The sequence below is a fragment of the Martes martes genome (genome assembly GCF_963455335.1).
Source record: "Martes martes genome assembly, chromosome: X".
NCBI lineage: Eukaryota > Metazoa > Chordata > Mammalia > Carnivora > Mustelidae > Martes > Martes martes.
In genome coordinates, this window is record NC_137897.1 from 91,698,900 (window position 1) to 91,715,307 (window position 16,408).

The window sequence follows — 16,408 nt, forward strand, 5'->3', positions numbered from 1 at the left end:
GCAGAGGCTTTAACCCACTGAGCCACCCAGGCGCCCCAGTAGCGACTGTTTTAACTGTTGGAATGTCTTCAGATGGCAACGTGAAAAGTCAGCAACCCCTGTAATTGTCCAAATTTCTGGATCGTGAAATCCAGACTCCTGCAAATGAGTGACCTGGTCCTTTTCTCTTGTTTTACAAATGAGAAAACGGAGGCCCAGAGAGCGAAAGCGTGCGTGGCTTGCTTCATTAGCGGCACTGAAGCTACTGCGTATTTACGAAGAGTCGATCCGTCATGCGTGGTATCTGGTTGTGTGTCCAAATAGTGTTTACTGAGCGGAAGGTGCCGAGGGGACATGTGACTAATTTGTGTGGGAGAGAAAAGTCTCAACAATGTAGATAAGAGCCTCTAGCAATCTGCATCCCTGGGGACGAGCATCCAGCCAGCATTTCGCGGCTGGTTTTGGCTCTGTGGGCTGTTAATCTTCTGTCAGCTCCCAGCGCCTTGCAAACAGCAGGTCCTTGCCCAACCAAACTAATTGCATTGACTCTTGGTCACTTGGCTTTTTATCTTGGGAGTAAAAAGGTCAACTGTATTCAGAACAAACTTCTCCCAAGAATAATGAGTGTCTGTCTGCTCATGTGTGAAAGGAAATATGCATTAAAAATGTTCAAAATTTTCCCAGTAGAGGTCTTTGGTACAAAACGTGCCCTATACCTCTTTTTATCCATCTTTGGATATCCTGATGAAGGCTCTGTTAATGAGGAAACACAAAACGCTTTAAAAAAAAACCCCACCAAACTCTGGTCTTGGGGTGCCTGAATGGCTCAGTCGGTTAGGTGTCTTGCCTTCGCCTCGGGTCATGACCTCAAGGTCCTAGGATTGAGACCTGCATCGGGCTCCCTGCTGAGTGGGAGGCCTGCTTCTCCCTCTCCCTCTGCCTGCTGCTCCCCTGCTTGTGCTCTCTCTCTCTGCCAAAAATAAATAAATAAATAAATAAAATCCAATTAAATTTTAAAAAAGGAAAGAAAGAAAACTCTAGTGGAAAGTGGGTAGCTGCCGTGTGTTGTGTTTTTATTGGGAGCTCTTTCTTTTTCTCTTTTCCCAGACTGGGATGTTTTGCATCGGTAAGTGGGGGAAATTACTGCGTGCTGTGAGTCTCTGGTTGTTCAAACACACACTAGTGTGTCTTCTTATTTCTGCCCCTAGACAGCCCAGAAGGTGCACAGGACAGCAAAGCAAGTGTGTAGCCGCCTTGGACAATACAGAATGCCCTTTGCTTGGGCTGCCAGGTTTGTACAAATATAATCGTGACCTTTCTTTCGCACTCATCTGTAAAGTTCACGGCTGTCATCCTTGCCAGCAGCGTTTAACGGGCGGTCTCTGACAAGCCAGGTCTATCCCTGGCCCCTTGGACGTGGCTGGGTCCTCTCAGGGACCAAGTGGCTCTAGCAGCAGACGTTTCTCTCTGGGGGCTGGGAGTCTGAGGTCCGGGTGCCAGCATGACCGGGTGATAGCGAGGAGCCTCTTTGAGGTTGCAGACAGCTAGCTGGCTTCTCCTTTATCTTCATCTAGCTGCCCTTTTCTAGGGGCACTAATCCCATTCATGAGGGCTCCACCCTCCTGACCCAATCACCTCCCACACGCCCCTCCTCCTAGTACTGGCTCTTTGGGGTTTGGCTTTCCACGTGGGAACTTAGGTGGGAGGGCACAGACGTGAACTCCGCTGCGGGATATGAGAATCCTTTCTCTTGCAATTTGCCGTGCCTCAAGGAACCTTCCATTCCTTCATCTGTGGTGCTTCAGGGAAATTTGCTTTGGCCTCAGTTCCCGATCTGACCACCACTTAATTTTATTGCATTTTAAAGCAGAGTTTATTTGCTACAGTAATGGAATTTTTTTGCCCTCCCCAGAAAACCCGAGATTGTAACGAATTATGTACAGTGTGCCCGCTGTTTCAAAGCTGGCTAAGTTTATGCTTCGAAAAGCTATCCTAGAATATTTCTGGAAACCGTACTAAAAATGAGAAGGCAAAAGAATGCGGTTGTTAAGTGCAAGCGGGTCATTCATGAATAGACTTGGTTTCTGATGACAAATGCGGGAAACCCGTCACGGGTAGTGTATATGGAAAGTTGTTATCTCTAGTTCATCTCTTATGGTAGGTTATATTCTTTTTTTTTTCCCCCAGTTCTTGCAAGTCTACATACAGTGATGACTTAAAATATCTTTCTTGTCCCCCACCCCTTTGAAGTCCAGGTTCACTGGCTTGTGAGTGGTATAGCCTGTACAGCTCACTGAAACTTCTGGGGAAAGGGCACCATGTTCCGAGTAATTCAATCCACTGTGTTTGGTGGTTGTTGGGGAGTAGCATAAGGGGGGGAGATTCTGAGCTAATTAACTCTTCTGTCACTGTTTATAATCTTTTCATTTGGGGGAAGCTTTCAGAACATACTGTGTGTTGGTAGATGAAAAAGCATGCTTGTCCTCGTTTTGTGGGCTAGTTTCAAAAAAAAAAAAAAAAGAAGAAAAAGAAGATAACCAAGGTTGGGTGAATGGCGAAGAGTCACGGAGGTTGGTCTGTTTAGGCACTGGCGGGGGTGAAGTGTGGCTTGTGGACAGACACGTCCTTAGTGGTGCTCTGGCTTGAGAAGTCTGTCGCTGCTGTTGGGATTATTCAGAGTTATCTGGGAACCCTGTACAAAGCGGTGGTCTAAGTGCTTTAACGTGTACCTTCTTGAGAGGTGAGAACTGTTATTCCTGCCCGGGAGAGGAGGAAATTCAGCCGTGGAATGATTAAAAAAAAAAAAATCCTTGCCCAACTTCACGGAGCACATGGCCAAGCTGGGATCTGAACCCACAGCACGTGACCTCTGCCCATGCCAGACCACGGTAGTGCACGGCCCACTGTCGTGGCCGTTCGATGCTGTATGGTCAGTAGAAAAATGAGTTTAAAAAGTAATTTAGGTATTAATTTAAAAACCTTTGAACGTAGACACTCTGATTCCCTGTTCTGATGAGGAATTGGGCTCCCTTTTCCCTCCTGCATTGTTTCGGCTGTCAGCAGCAGCAAGAACTCACTCTAAAGGCTTGCCTGGGGTATCTTAAAGATGTATGCTAAACCCCTGTTTACTGAAAATAAAGGAGGTATGCTTAGAAGTAGGAACCATAGTTAATGCCTAGAAGCACATCTTAGGAGGCTTGGCCGGGGGGAATTATGTTTTTGGCTGGAGCTGCTCCTAGTGTGTTGGGGGCTTGGGCATTACTGCTCATTTTAGCAGTAAGAAGCTGCCTAAAAACGGGAGGGGGTGGGGGATGCCTGGGTGGCTCAGTCAGTTAAAACGTCTGTCTTTGGCTCAGGTCATGGTCCCGGGGTTCTGGGATCGAGCCCCACATGGGGCTCCCTGCTCAACGGAGAGCCTGCTTCTCCCTCGCCCTCCGCCTTCCGCTCTGCCTACTTGTGCCCTCTCTCCATCGAATAAACAAACAGAATCTTTTTTAAAAAATGGGAAGGGGAAGAGGGGTAAGGAATCATCCACACTTGTATTTGGAAACTCTACGTATATCTTGTAAACTTTGTATAAATTGACCCTAAAGATTTAACTTAATGGTCATCAACTTGGAGACACACTTTACCTTTGATTCAAATGTGTGTGTTGTATATATCTAGCTCGGTGGATTCTCACAAATGTTTCCAGTCACATGACTACCATGCCAACCAAGATCTGGAGTGTGTCTGACACTTCAGAAAGTTTCCTCCTAAAAAAAAAAAAAGAAAGTTTCCTCCTGCCCCTGTCCAGGCAGCCATCCCACTCCCATCAGTCAGCCACCACGCTGATGGGTACCAGTACAGATGACTTTTTTCTTTTTTTTCTTAAAGATTTTATTTATTTATTTGACAGAGAGAGGGAGATCACAAGTAGGCAGAGAGGCAGGCAGAGAGAGAGAGAGGAGGATGCAGGCTCCCCGCTGAGCAGAGAGCCTGATGCGGGGCTCGATCCCAGGATCCCGAGATCGTGACCTGAGCCGAAGGCAGAGGCTTAACTCACTGAGCCACCCAGGCACCCCAGATGACTTTTTTCTATTCTAGACCTTCCTACATAGGGAATCCTGCCGTATGTACTTTCGCATTTGGTTTCTTGTGCTCAGTTTGGCTTTGAGGTTCATCCACATTCTTGTAACATATCCACCCTTCACTCTGAGTAGTATTCCACTGTCTGAATACACAACTGTGTATCCGTTCACTTGTTGATGAATATTCAGGCTGTTTCCTTTCGGGGACGTAACAAATAAGTCTGCGGTGAACATTTAGGTGTCCTGTGGAAATATGCCTGAGAGTGGACTTGCAGGGTCAGAGGGTGGGTGTGCGCTGAATTTCCCGAGAAATTACCCAACGAGTTTTCCAAAGTGGTCGTACCACGTTGAATGCGCACCAGCAGTAAGTTCATCTTAATTTGTCCACACTTGAGAATTAAAAAAAAAAATTCTCTTGCTGTTTTAGACCCATTTTCAAAGATACTCAAGGTTCTCTGGATCTGGATGGGAGATTTTCTCCTTTGTATAAACAAGACAGTAGCAAGCTTTCAAATGAAGACATTCTCAAGTTGCTCTCAGAGTACAAGAAGTAAGTGTGCTACTGTAGTAAATTGATAAAATAGATGAATTACAGTTTCTTGATATGATGAATGCGAGTCATATGTGGGAGAAACTGAATGCTTTGGAGCATTTTTGGATTTGGAAGCATTTGGAAGTTTGCATATAGGGTAACCAGTGCGTTCAGTAATCGTAAACTTTAAGTATAAAATATTTCTTATTTTATACCTAGGCCAGAGAAGACCAAATTGCAGATTATTCCTGGGCAGCTCAACATCACAGTAGAATGTGTTCCTGTGGAATTATCAAGTAAGGATTCACATGTTACAAATAAACCTCAAAGGGCTACATTTGAATCTCAGGTTTTTAATCTTTTCAATATATTTCTTGAGGTTTACACGGTGTTTTAAGTGCCTAGGACTGCCGTAAGAAACTCCTACAAACTGGGTGGCTTAAGATGACAGATTCATTCTCTCCCGGTTCTGGAAGCTGGAATTCAAGATCAGGACGTTATCAGGGCTGCGGGGTCCCTCTCAGTGCTCTAAGGCAGACTCCCTAGTCACTGGATTTAGGGCCCACCCTAATGCAGTATGATGTCATCTTAACCCATCACATCTGCAAAGACCCTGTTTCCAACTGAGCCAGCCAGGTGGCCCTGTAAAGACCCTGTTTCCAAATACAGTCATATTCTGAAGTTCTGGTGGCCATGAATTTTTGGGGGGTGGGGGACACTATTCAATCCAGCACATGTGGTGAATAGTTACAAATTAAGAAAGGTGTTAAGTTGATTTTACCAGATGCTGTTTCATGTATAATATATCCTGTCGTGGCTGTTCCCTAGTCAGTTTCTGCTGCTTTTTGCCTTGGGTAAATCCCATCAAGGAATCCAAAAGGAAGAGAGTTTCTTTTCCTCTCTAAAGACAAGGATCTAAGAACTCAGAAGAAGAATGGGCAGAAGACAGAAAAGACACTTTGCAGGAAATAAAATGGAGTGGCTAATAAAAACTTGAAAAATGTTCAAATCTCTGTAATAATGCCACTAATGCAAATTAAAGTAGCAAAATGCTTTTCTCCTCTGTTGCATTTACAAAAATGTTTAAAGTGCAACTGTCTTAATGCTGGCCGGGTTTTAGCCGGGCACCATCACCTGTCATGAGTAGGAACGCGATGTGGTAATCGATGTTCACAGATGTCTAGAACTAAGGCATTTTGATTCTGAGCCTCTCTCTATCCGTTCATTTACTGAACAAACTTTGCAGTAATGGAGATTAACATCTAGGAGTGACAGACATAAATAAGAAAACAAATGAGCGATTTGAGTCGGAGATTGGGGTGGCCAAGGGAGGTCTTGGTCTGACTCAGAAACTGAAGAGTGCGAAGGAGATAGTATATGGTGGTTGGGGACAGTATGTTCCAGATGGAGGGCATTGCATATGGAAGGAACGTGAGGCGGGAGCAAGCTTGGTTCATAGGAGCAGAAAGGAAGCCAATGTGGTGTGTGGTGGGAGCAATGAAGATGGGAATGAAGCAGGAGAGGTTCTGCAGGAAATTGGATAGACCACAGTAACTCTTTAAAGGGTTGGATCTTAGTCCACGTGCCGTAAGAGGTCACTAAAGGCTCATAAGCAGAGGCGTGGCACCCGATTCACACTCCAAAACACCTAAGAGTACAATGGATTATTTTTTCCCTAAAGAAATAATTTGGAATGTAGACAGGGGTTTATGCACAAAGGTGTTCTTTTTCATGTCGTTTATTTTGGAGGGAGATTGGAAACAACCTAAGAATCCAGCACCGTCGGTGTGGTTAAGGCGTGATGGTACACCGGGAAACTTCACACAGCCTTTCATGAATGATGTTGATCTAGAGCCCACAGAAGAAAACATTAGATCAAATGCCAAACAAAAAACAAAAAACAAACCCCCAAACCCAACCCAGGATCAAGTTCCGTATATACAGTAGAATTTGTGTATTATTACGTAAAACAGATGTTGAAAGGAGACGAGAAGAAAATATGTCAAAATACTAACAGTAGTTCTGTCTGGACAGTGGACCCATCACTTGTCTCCAGATAGTCCATTGTAAGTATCACTGTAATAATTAGAGAAACCCGAACCCAGCAGAAAACACTGTGTCCTCAGGTGTGACCCTTCCTGGGTCTTCCTGCTCTATCAATACCACAGTGCAGCAGGGACAAGCAATGTTAGAGCTCCTTCAGTATACGAATCACCTCTAGTCCCAGGGCTGCTTGGGTAACCTCAGCTGCCACACTTTCCCGAGCCTTCGTGCTTTTCACCTTCCGGAGCGTTGAATTTATTATTGGCAACACATCCTAAGATCTGTCATTTCCAAAGGCCTCCCTTATTTCTTGGTGAAAATTGCACCTGCACCAAGTTAACTTTTTGCAGAGTGACTATCCATGAGCTAATTGGAGGCATACATTCACTGTTAGTTCCCTGATACCAATAAAAATTTGCAGTGAAAGCTAAATTGCAGCCACAGGAGGAAAAAATGTAATGGATTTCTCTGCAGAGTTTAAATTTGTAAAAATTATGATGTGTTATATTTGGCAAATCACTCTACATTGAGAACGAACCAGCAATCGTGTCTGGTTTGGATGGTCCTACTCAAATCAGTACCAGGCTACGCCATCTTGTCCTTCTGGGTGCTTAAAGTGGTTGTGTGACTTTTTGTCAATCACTAAGAATTCTGTTTGTGAAATCACTCTTTGAGAACGTGGTCTGCGTATATTTTTATAAAGGCAGGAATGTGTTCGTGATTGCTAAATTGTATTATCTTTGCCTGTTTTCTTTTTTCTGGCATAGATTGTATTACTTCTTCATATGTGCCCCTGAAGCCTTTCGAAAAGAATTGTCAAAATATTACTGTGGAGGTCGAAGAGTTTGTTCCAGAAATGACAAAATACTGTTATCCATTTACTGTTTACAAAAACCATCTGTATGTATATCCCTTGCAATTAAAATACGATAGCCAGAAAACATTTGCCAAGGTAAGCAGTATAAACTGTACATTTTGGGGTATAAAATGCAATTCATAATTTTCTGGTTTTAGGACTCATTTTGAGTGATTAATCATTTTTAGGCAAGGAACATTGCGGTGTGTGTGGAATTCCGGGATTCAGATGAAAGCGACGCTAGCGCTCTAAAGGTTTGTTTATGATCTCGAAAAGCATACACTTTTAGTGTAAAGATAAAGATTTGGGGGGCGCCTGGGTGACTCAGTGGGTTGGGCGTCTGCCTTCGGCTCAGGTCATGATCCCAGGGTCCCAGAATTGAGCCCTGCATCGGGCTCCGTGCTCAGCGGGGAGTAGCTTCTCCCTCTCCCTCTGACCCGCCCCCTGATTGTGCGCGCACACATGTCCTCTCTCAAATAAATAAATAAAATCTTAAAAAAAGAAGAAGATAAAGATTTTGGTACTTGGTGGTTTTATAGGCTAAGTTTAATTTCTTGAAGCGCCACAAAGAAAATGTACTCGAGATGATGGTGCTATTGCCTTTTCTACTCTGGCACATTAACTGTAAGGATAAAATATTTAAAAAATATCCAAACGAGGTAGGAGCTTGTGTAGCTTTAAAAATGGATAAGCTTCATAGACCAGCATTTTGCTTTTTTTTTTTTTTTTTTTAAAGATTTTATTTATTCATTTGACAGACAGATCACAAGTAGGCAGAGAGGCAGACAGAGAGAGGAGAAAGCAGGCTCCCCGTGGAGCAGAAAGCCCGATGCGGGGCTCGATCCCAGGACCCCAGGATCATGACCTGAGCCGAAGGCAGAGGCTTTAACCCACTGAGCTACCCAGGCGCCCCCAGCATTTTGCTTTTGCACCTCTTTGATTTTGCACCGCTCTGATGTGCCATCACAAGGTCATTTTCTCCTGTGACCTGATAGTTTCTAATGGTATCATCAGGGGACTGTAAACTCCTTTCTCCTTGAAACCCGAACAGGCTTCGAGCTATCAGAAGCACAGCATGACTGCTTTGATCTGAGACAGGACTTCTCCGCCGGTGCCTCCAAACTTGGATTCGTGGTGGAGGCCAAGTAGAATCTTAGTGTTCTCTGATGGAACAATCCTTAAATACTGCTCACGTCACCGGGACTCTATCTTTTCGCTCTTGAGCATATTAATCAGAGGCCTGAAAGAAAAGTTCCAAGAACATTTAGCTGTCACGATTGGTTTGGCTGGCCCTCTACTTCTCTAGCTTGAGCCTAAATCAGACAGATGACGGTTAGTCCTCCACTCAGACCTCCTGGGGAAAAAGCCTGGAAATCCTTAACTAAGCCATTGACTGGATGTTTAATAACCCCCAGCTTTGAAAAGAGGTGTTTCGTTGTTTTTGTTTTTTTGGGTTTTGGGGGGTTTTTTGTTTGTTTGTTTTTTGTTTTGTTTTGTTTGTTTCCACCGAGAAACCTTAGTTAAGAATTAGCTGGCTCAAATTGGGTGCATTTTCTCTGATTCCCCCCTCACTGGACATGAGAATGACTCTTCCTTTTCCCCCCATGCAATGTCCTTTCGTACCCTTAAAGAGTCTTAGCTTACCCCTCCACAGTTCCCGCAAATTGCCTCCAGAACTGTATTTCAGGAGAATTGGCAATGCATTCACAGGGAGTTCTGAATTTCATTTCTTAGCTGGCCTAGAGGCTGACTCTGAAGTGACAGGGCGAGGCAATTAGTACTCCATATTTATCCTTGAGCTTATCGGGCCGGTAGAAGTGCAAAACTCACACCGGAAACGCAAATGGATCTTTCCGTGGAACCATGGAAAGCCTCGCATTTATTTTATGGGTCTCACAGAACTAGCCAGTGACTTTTAAAACGTGGCTCGTAAAGTGAGCCAACAGTAAGCTTGTCTGTACCTGGGTGGACATTCAGTTTTTCATGCCTTTAGGCTCGGAAAGTGTCTGCTGGTGTGTGTGTGGTTTAGCTCCTTACCTTGCCCGCCGCTCAGAGCGTCCAGCAAATGCTGCTAACTGCCTGGTGGGGAGCTTCTCTTAGGAAGAAAGGCAAATGGCACGAGACAAGTCAGCTTTCCAGATCTGGTTTCAGAGTGTTCCCCTCCCAAATGAGTAGCCACGTTTGACTTCTTGCTGTCAGCTAATGGGGAAGTGCGGTTTCTTGAGGACTAGAAATTCGGAAGCATCCACGCGGCCAAGTTCAGCAGTGTCTGGGGTGGTAGCTGGATTGACTGTAAATGATTCGGAATTTACAAGCTCACGGTGAGAGCTGGGTGGGCTTGGCCACGGCCGTAGGTTCACAGATAGCTCTAACTGTATGTGGTTCCGTTGTGTTACATTTGAAGGCCTTCGCTGAGATGGGTGACTCCATTTCCTTCTTTTGCAGTGTATTTACGGAAAACCGGCAGGATCTGTTTTTACCACAAATGCTTATGCTGTTGTCTCGCATCACAACCAGAATCCAGAGTTCTATGATGAGGTGAGAACGCATTTTTCTGATGTTCATAAAGCACAGGGGTGGCTCTTCTTTTTCTCTTCATCTCCATCATTTTCTCTGCCCTTGCGGTCCCTGAATGTTTTGTCCTGTGAAGATGGAAAGTGTCACACCAAGGCGAAGGGCTTGACGCCCTTCGATGAAGGGGGAAGTCGCCCACCTTTGAAAGGGGCTCTGGTGAGACCTAAACATGTAGGGAAGGAACAGGAGACCAGAGCTAGGATTCTAGCCTCACTTTGACAGCTGGCTCCGTGACCTTGAGCAAGTCAGTTCCTCCTTTTCCAAGTCTCCCATTTCCTCAGCTTTTGAAGAAGAAATTCAGATGAGACGTTCTGAACGCCCTTCTACATCTTTCTTCCTGTGGTTTTGCATGGGGCTGGGGGGCACAGCCGCTGTGGAAGTGAAATGCTTTGAGAGACACAGCAGCGCGGGAGGGCCACCAGAACCCCGCCGGCCGCTCTAATGCCTCAGTGTGGTGTAGACAAGAGGAGTGGGATGGCCTGTCAAGCTCCATGCCCCCGTCCACCCCAGTCTACCTCTCTGCCCCTGCCTCTGCCTCTCTTTTTCCTTTTCCATCTCTTATCTCTCTGTACTTGCCATTGTCTCTCTTAGTGTCTCAGGCACAGCCTCTTCTAGTCGGTGTGTCCCTGACTTGTCCAAATCTGCAGACCGCTTTTGATTCCCACGTGTCTCCGCGAACCTGGTTATGCATCCCAGGCCGGAAGCTTGGCTCTTTCTGCTTCTCAGGGCTCTTTGTCTGAAACCATCCCCACTGCTGTCACGGTTTTTCCCCAGATCCACCTGCTGTCTTGGTGGGGGGGGGGTGTTGTAGCCCAGCTTTAGGCCACCTCCCTTTCTCCATCCAGCGCTCTTGGTGTGATGGCGGCGGGGAGGAGCAGAGCGGTGCCTTGCGGCTTTGCCCCCCGGGGAGGGAGGATGCCCACATTTCTGTGCAGCAGAGCGTTAGGCACCCAGATGGTCTGGCTGCCGTGAATAGGCGTGTTCATGGTGAAACATACCTACAACCGAAATTAGTCTTACACCAAAACCCTGCCTTGCGTGAATGATGATGAGGCCAGATGTCCAGCATCAAGCTGTTTTAATATGTCCCCCTCCCTCATGGACACCCGTTACTCCAGAAGACTTGATCATGTAGCGAGTAATCCACATTATTTTGGGGGGCCCCGAAAGAAACGGGCTTTTCAGACACTCGGTCTATATTGACCAAGACAGAGTGAGAGATCGCAAGAGGTTGCATGTGTCTCGGGCAGGTGTACGAACACGCATCTGATCAATTAAATTTGCGATCTGTCTTTTGTATACTTCTGGGGGGGCTGTAAAGACATTTGGTGGGGTCCTGATTGGAAAATCACTTGAGATGCTTGTATTAAAGTATCAGTTTCTAGGATCGAAGTCGTGTACCAAGGATGATGATTTTTATTTTTTTATTCAAGAGTTATCTTGCGTTTTTCTTCAAAGGCTACGTATGTGAACTGTAATTGGTGGATACCATAATACCATAGTGATTTTATGCATGTATATTTGCAAAGCTTAATTCTTTTTTTCCCCATGCAAAGGAAGGCAACAATTTAGAGAAAAGGAGCCTTTCAAATTCAGTACACATTTTAGATCGATTGCGTTCACTAACTCAGATTGAGTTCACATACTCTCCCTGGGCTGTGAGGCTGTGGTTTCGATCCAGTGTTTTAGAAAATCTGCCACAAAGCTGCATCCAGGAGAATCCTTTGGACTCTCCAGCACAAGCCATAAATCAGCCCTCACTACCCAGGAGGCTATTGTTGTCAAATTGAAACTGACTGGAAAAGCCTTTAGAGTACATTTAAATGATAACTATTATTTGATGACTTGGCTTGCTGTTTAGAAAAAAAACATGTCATCGGAAAAGTATGATAAAATTGAGCTAAAGGTCTGACTGTCCAGCTTGACAACGAAAACAAAACAAAATGTGATGTGTGATTTTGCTGTCATTTCAGATTAAAATTGAGCTTCCCATTCACCTGCATCAAAAACATCATTTGCTTTTTACTTTTTACCACGTGAGTTGTGAAATTAACACAAAGGGAACAACCAAGAAGCAGGACACAGTGGAAACTCCGGGTAAGTGTACTCTTTCACTGTCTCTTTCTACAGCTATTTGAGGTGGAATTGTCTAGAACGTAACCTCTTTTCCTCAAGCTACAAACCACTTCTTCCCCTCACCAAAAAGTACGTTTCCAAGTTAGAAGTTCATCGGTGAAAGATGAATTATAGGTTCATTTGAGCATCATTCCTTTTAAGTAGAATGGCTCAGTAGCCAGAACTTTCCAGTTTGGCTCGCTAAGGAAGTGGGAAGTAAGCCCAGAGCCCAGGGATATATTTGAGCCAGAGGGAGATTGGGGACCCACCTGGTTCTAGTGAGAGCAGAACAAATTTAATGAATTTGAGTCAACGCTGGTAGTGAAGGGTCAGTCCTGGTCCCATCCAGCAAAGCTTTAGATAAATCAGTGGGAAGCATCCTTAGGCGAACACAGAGGCCCTACAAACATGGAGTATGCCACTGCCACTAGATAAATGTCGGCAGCCCCTGGGATTCAGAGCTAAGCTAGCCTGGAAATTCAGTCATTCAATCATTCATTCACCAAATACGTCTGTGTATTTATTATGTGCAAGGCATTACAGTAGGTACTAAGGAGAATACAATGGAGACTCAAACACTTATCTTGTCTTCAGTGAGCCTGTGGTCTAGCAGGAGAAATGAGATCTAGATAGACAATGATAGGACAAGACAGGAAGTAGTAGCTACCGAAAGAGTGGTGCTGTGTAATTTCAGGGAAGAGTGAGTTACTACTTCGACTGGTTGGAGGGACTAGTGGCTGGGAGTCTGGGAAGGCTTCCAGGAGGAGGTGGTATTTGGGTGAAGCCTTAAAGGGGCAGGGTAGAGTTTGAGAATGCAGTGATGGCAGGAAGGTAGATTCCAGAACAACAGAAGAGCTTGTCCAGAGGCCGAGTATTGAGGGATATGGACAGGGAACCACGTGTAAGTTCAGTAGGACCAGAGCACAGGGTATTGAGAGAGGAATCAATAGGATGTCAGGTTGAAGAGGAGGCACCAGATCATGGAAAGCCTTGAATGCCAGGCTGTGGATTTGACTGTATTCTGTCACCAGCATGGAAATATCGAAGGGCTGTAAACGCTGGTAAGGACTCTTCTGCAGGAAGTCCCATCGGGCAGCGATGTGATGGCAGAGGGAGTTGGAGCAAGAAAGAAGGAAGAGATGTCAGTTAGGGGCTACTTCAGAGGTCCAGGGGGAAAGGGGGCCGCCCTATGGCAGCAGCTGGGGAATGGAGAGAAAGGGATTGCAGAAGAAGAATATATTGGTTCTGGCAAATGGTTGGCAACTAGAGAGAGAATTCGGAGGTAGCACCGAAGTGTCAACACTGGAAAGAAGGAGTTTGCAAGTAGCAGAATCATGGGGTGGCGGGGAATCCTAGGTTTGGGACTGCCATTGTGTTCGGGGTGCTGGTGAGACATCAGAGTGATGCCCGCCGTGCAGCCAGACTGAAGTATTAGGAAGTTGCCCTTACGGCTCACGTGGTCCTGTTCTCTGTCTCCACGGGAACTTCCGTTTGATCAGGGCAAGGGACCTCGAGGGTTGAGAAGAAATCGGGCAGAACAATAGGAACCCAAGATAGTGCACGTCCTAAAAGACAAATTACTCTTTCCTTATTTAAGTCCTAGACCGAAGTGGGCCAAGGGCTTGGTAGCGCACAGGACGGTTATTCCGTGGGCCCCTTATTGTGTAGAACTGTCTGCCCTTAAGTGGCTTTACATCCCTGAGCCAGAAGGCATGTGCTTGACACCGTACCTTTCCAGCTTCCAAGGGCTCTGAGTTTTGACCAAGAGACACCCTTGGCCGTGCTCTGATTAATTCATGGTGCAAGAATGTTGCCGAAGCAATTCCACAGAGACCAAAAGTAGACTGGCGGTTGCCAGGGACTGGGGGAAAGGGGAAATAGGGAGTGACTTCTGAGGGGTGTGGAGGTTCTTTTGTGGCTGTGATGGAAGAGTTCTGGAAGTAGGTAGTAGTCGTGGATGCCCGGCTTTGTGAATATGCTAAAAACCGTTGATGAGTATGCTTGAAATAGACAAGTTGTATGGTATCTGAATTCTAGCTCAATAAAAATGTCTATGGGGAAAATTTTCACCCAAGAAAGAGATTTTTCCTCTTTTTCTGGACTGGAAACCTTTGGTCACGTGTCTGATTTTTTTCAGTTAACTACCCTGACAGAGTCCTTCCAAACAGCTCCGAATGAGCTCGTGTTAACTTTTGTCTGCTCCTTATAAGAGAAGAGCTCTGGGTAAACCATTTCTGAAGTTATGCTAGTAAAGATGGCCTTCAGGCGCCTTTCGGAGTCTGAGAAAACCATTCAGTCTCAGAGAAAGCAACATATTTGTCTTCTTTGAAGAATTAAAGCATTTGCCAAATGAAAACATTCTAACCAGATTTGTGTTGACTTCTGTGTTCACAGTATAAACACACACACTCACGCAAAGAATTTTAAAGAATCAGAAGGCAGCGGCTTTCAAAAAGGGCCCTCCAGCCAACACCCTCGCGCATGTGCCAAAACTTGGTCCCCAGCAAGCTTTTTTACAGCTGAGTTATAAACCCTTGAAGCCCAGAGTAGTAGGCTCTATAATGGAAATAATGACCCTGCTCCAGCTGAGGAATACAGATGGCTCGGGCTTTTTTAGCTGGAACGTGATGAGTTTTCTAATAGAAATCTAAGAAGCTCTTTTGAGCAGAACTGTTAGGAAATACAGAGACGGAAATCGCTCTGTGGATTCAAGTATTAATGTTGTGCCCCATCTGAATTGTGCTACTACCCCTCTGCCTTCTGTCGTCAGGAAAACCTGACCTTGACTTGTGACCTTAATTTTCCATAATTCCTCACCGTTGGGTTGCTGAAAGAAAATGCGCAACACACTGATTGCTGGCTGAGATTGTCCCAGACCCGGGACTCTGTGCTCTCACTAAGGATGGATGTGAGAGCTCCGACTCTTTTCAAAAAAAATAACTCTACCATGAGTTATTCCCCAAAGGGTAAAGATAGTGGTGCCGATGCACTTGAAAAATTTTTCAGGTGTTCTCTTATATTCTCTCTCTGGGGTCTCTCAGTAACTAGGAAGTGGAAAGACTACATGTCGTTCCCAATTTATAGTCCAGAAAGTTGAGTAGAGAACACGTTAGTGGACAGGGTGGGATTAGGAAGCCATCCAAGTGCATTGTTCCTTCCCCAGGGTTCAGATGCCCACCGCATGGACTCCCATATACAGACCCCCAGAAACATTGCCACCCCGCCCTGCTCCCCAGCAGTCAGAGTTTTGTGTAGCTAATTGCATTTGCAATTTCGTCTCTCATCTCTCATCTCATCTTGATTATTGTCTTGGCAGTTGGCTTTGCCTGGGTACCTTTGCTGAAGGATGGGAGAATCATTACATTTGAGCAGCAGCTGCCAGTGTCCGCCAATCTTCCTCCGGGCTACTTGCATCTGAACGACGCAGAATCAAGAAGGGTAGGAAAATGACTGCCTTTGCTGAAGGCATTGCCATGAAATATTTAAAAAGTAGACTTCCGTATTCTAGCGGATAGCTTCACAGAGTCCGGTCTGCGGACTGGTCCACAAGAAAGGTAAGTATGGAAAAGGAGCGTTTGAAAACTTTGAGAGCAGTGTGACCAAGGTACCTCATGTCTGTTGATGCTTTTTTTTTTTTTTTTTAAGATTTTGATTTTAAGGAATCCCTCCACCCAACATGGGGCTTGAACTCATGACCCCAAGACCCAGAGTCTACATGCTCTTCTGACGGAGCCAACCAGGCACCCCTCATGTCTGTTGGTTCTGAGGACAGTTTTAAGAGCTGGGGCTTGGATTTTGGACATCATCTTTAAAAATGCATTTATTTAGTACTTCATTTTTATTGTGATTTTTAAAAGTCTCAGCCTGCAGAGGATTGGAAATTCAAAATGATTTAGGATCCGTTTACTCTCAAGGCAGGTTATTGTCTCCAGGAATTCCCTATGTGTGAAACAAATGCATTTGTTTCTGGGGTTCAAAAAAAAAAGGAAAAAGTTGAAATGCATGAAGGTGTCATGTGTCGCTCATCTATCCATAGGTATGTTATGGAAACTCTTATCTGTTTTCTGTTCACAGCAATCTAATGTGGATATTAAGTGGGTAGATGGTGCAAAGCCTTTGTTGAAGATTAAAAGCCACTTAGAGTCTACGATTTATACACAGGTAATTTTCATCATGTTAATTTTGTCAATTTTGATATTTGAATTTTTTTTTAGTTTGTTTATTTTTTGAGGAATCTCT

General features: G+C 45.1%; 1 protein-coding gene across 1 annotated transcript in view; it reads left to right on the top strand.

Annotated features, from left to right (window-relative positions):
* The window catches only part of DOCK11 (dedicator of cytokinesis 11), a 186,329-nt gene that overhangs the window by 80,977 nt on the left and 88,944 nt on the right, over window positions 1-16,408 (top strand). Inside the window, exons 14-22 of the mRNA XM_080795085.1 lie at window positions 1,188-1,270; window positions 4,477-4,599; window positions 4,801-4,877; window positions 7,392-7,576; window positions 7,669-7,734; window positions 9,926-10,018; window positions 12,028-12,151; window positions 15,486-15,607; window positions 16,244-16,330. Coding sequence (XP_080651211.1) covers window positions 1,188-1,270; window positions 4,477-4,599; window positions 4,801-4,877; window positions 7,392-7,576; window positions 7,669-7,734; window positions 9,926-10,018; window positions 12,028-12,151; window positions 15,486-15,607; window positions 16,244-16,330 — 960 coding nt within the window. The remainder of the gene's footprint in view (window positions 1-1,187; window positions 1,271-4,476; window positions 4,600-4,800; window positions 4,878-7,391; window positions 7,577-7,668; window positions 7,735-9,925; window positions 10,019-12,027; window positions 12,152-15,485; window positions 15,608-16,243; window positions 16,331-16,408) is intronic.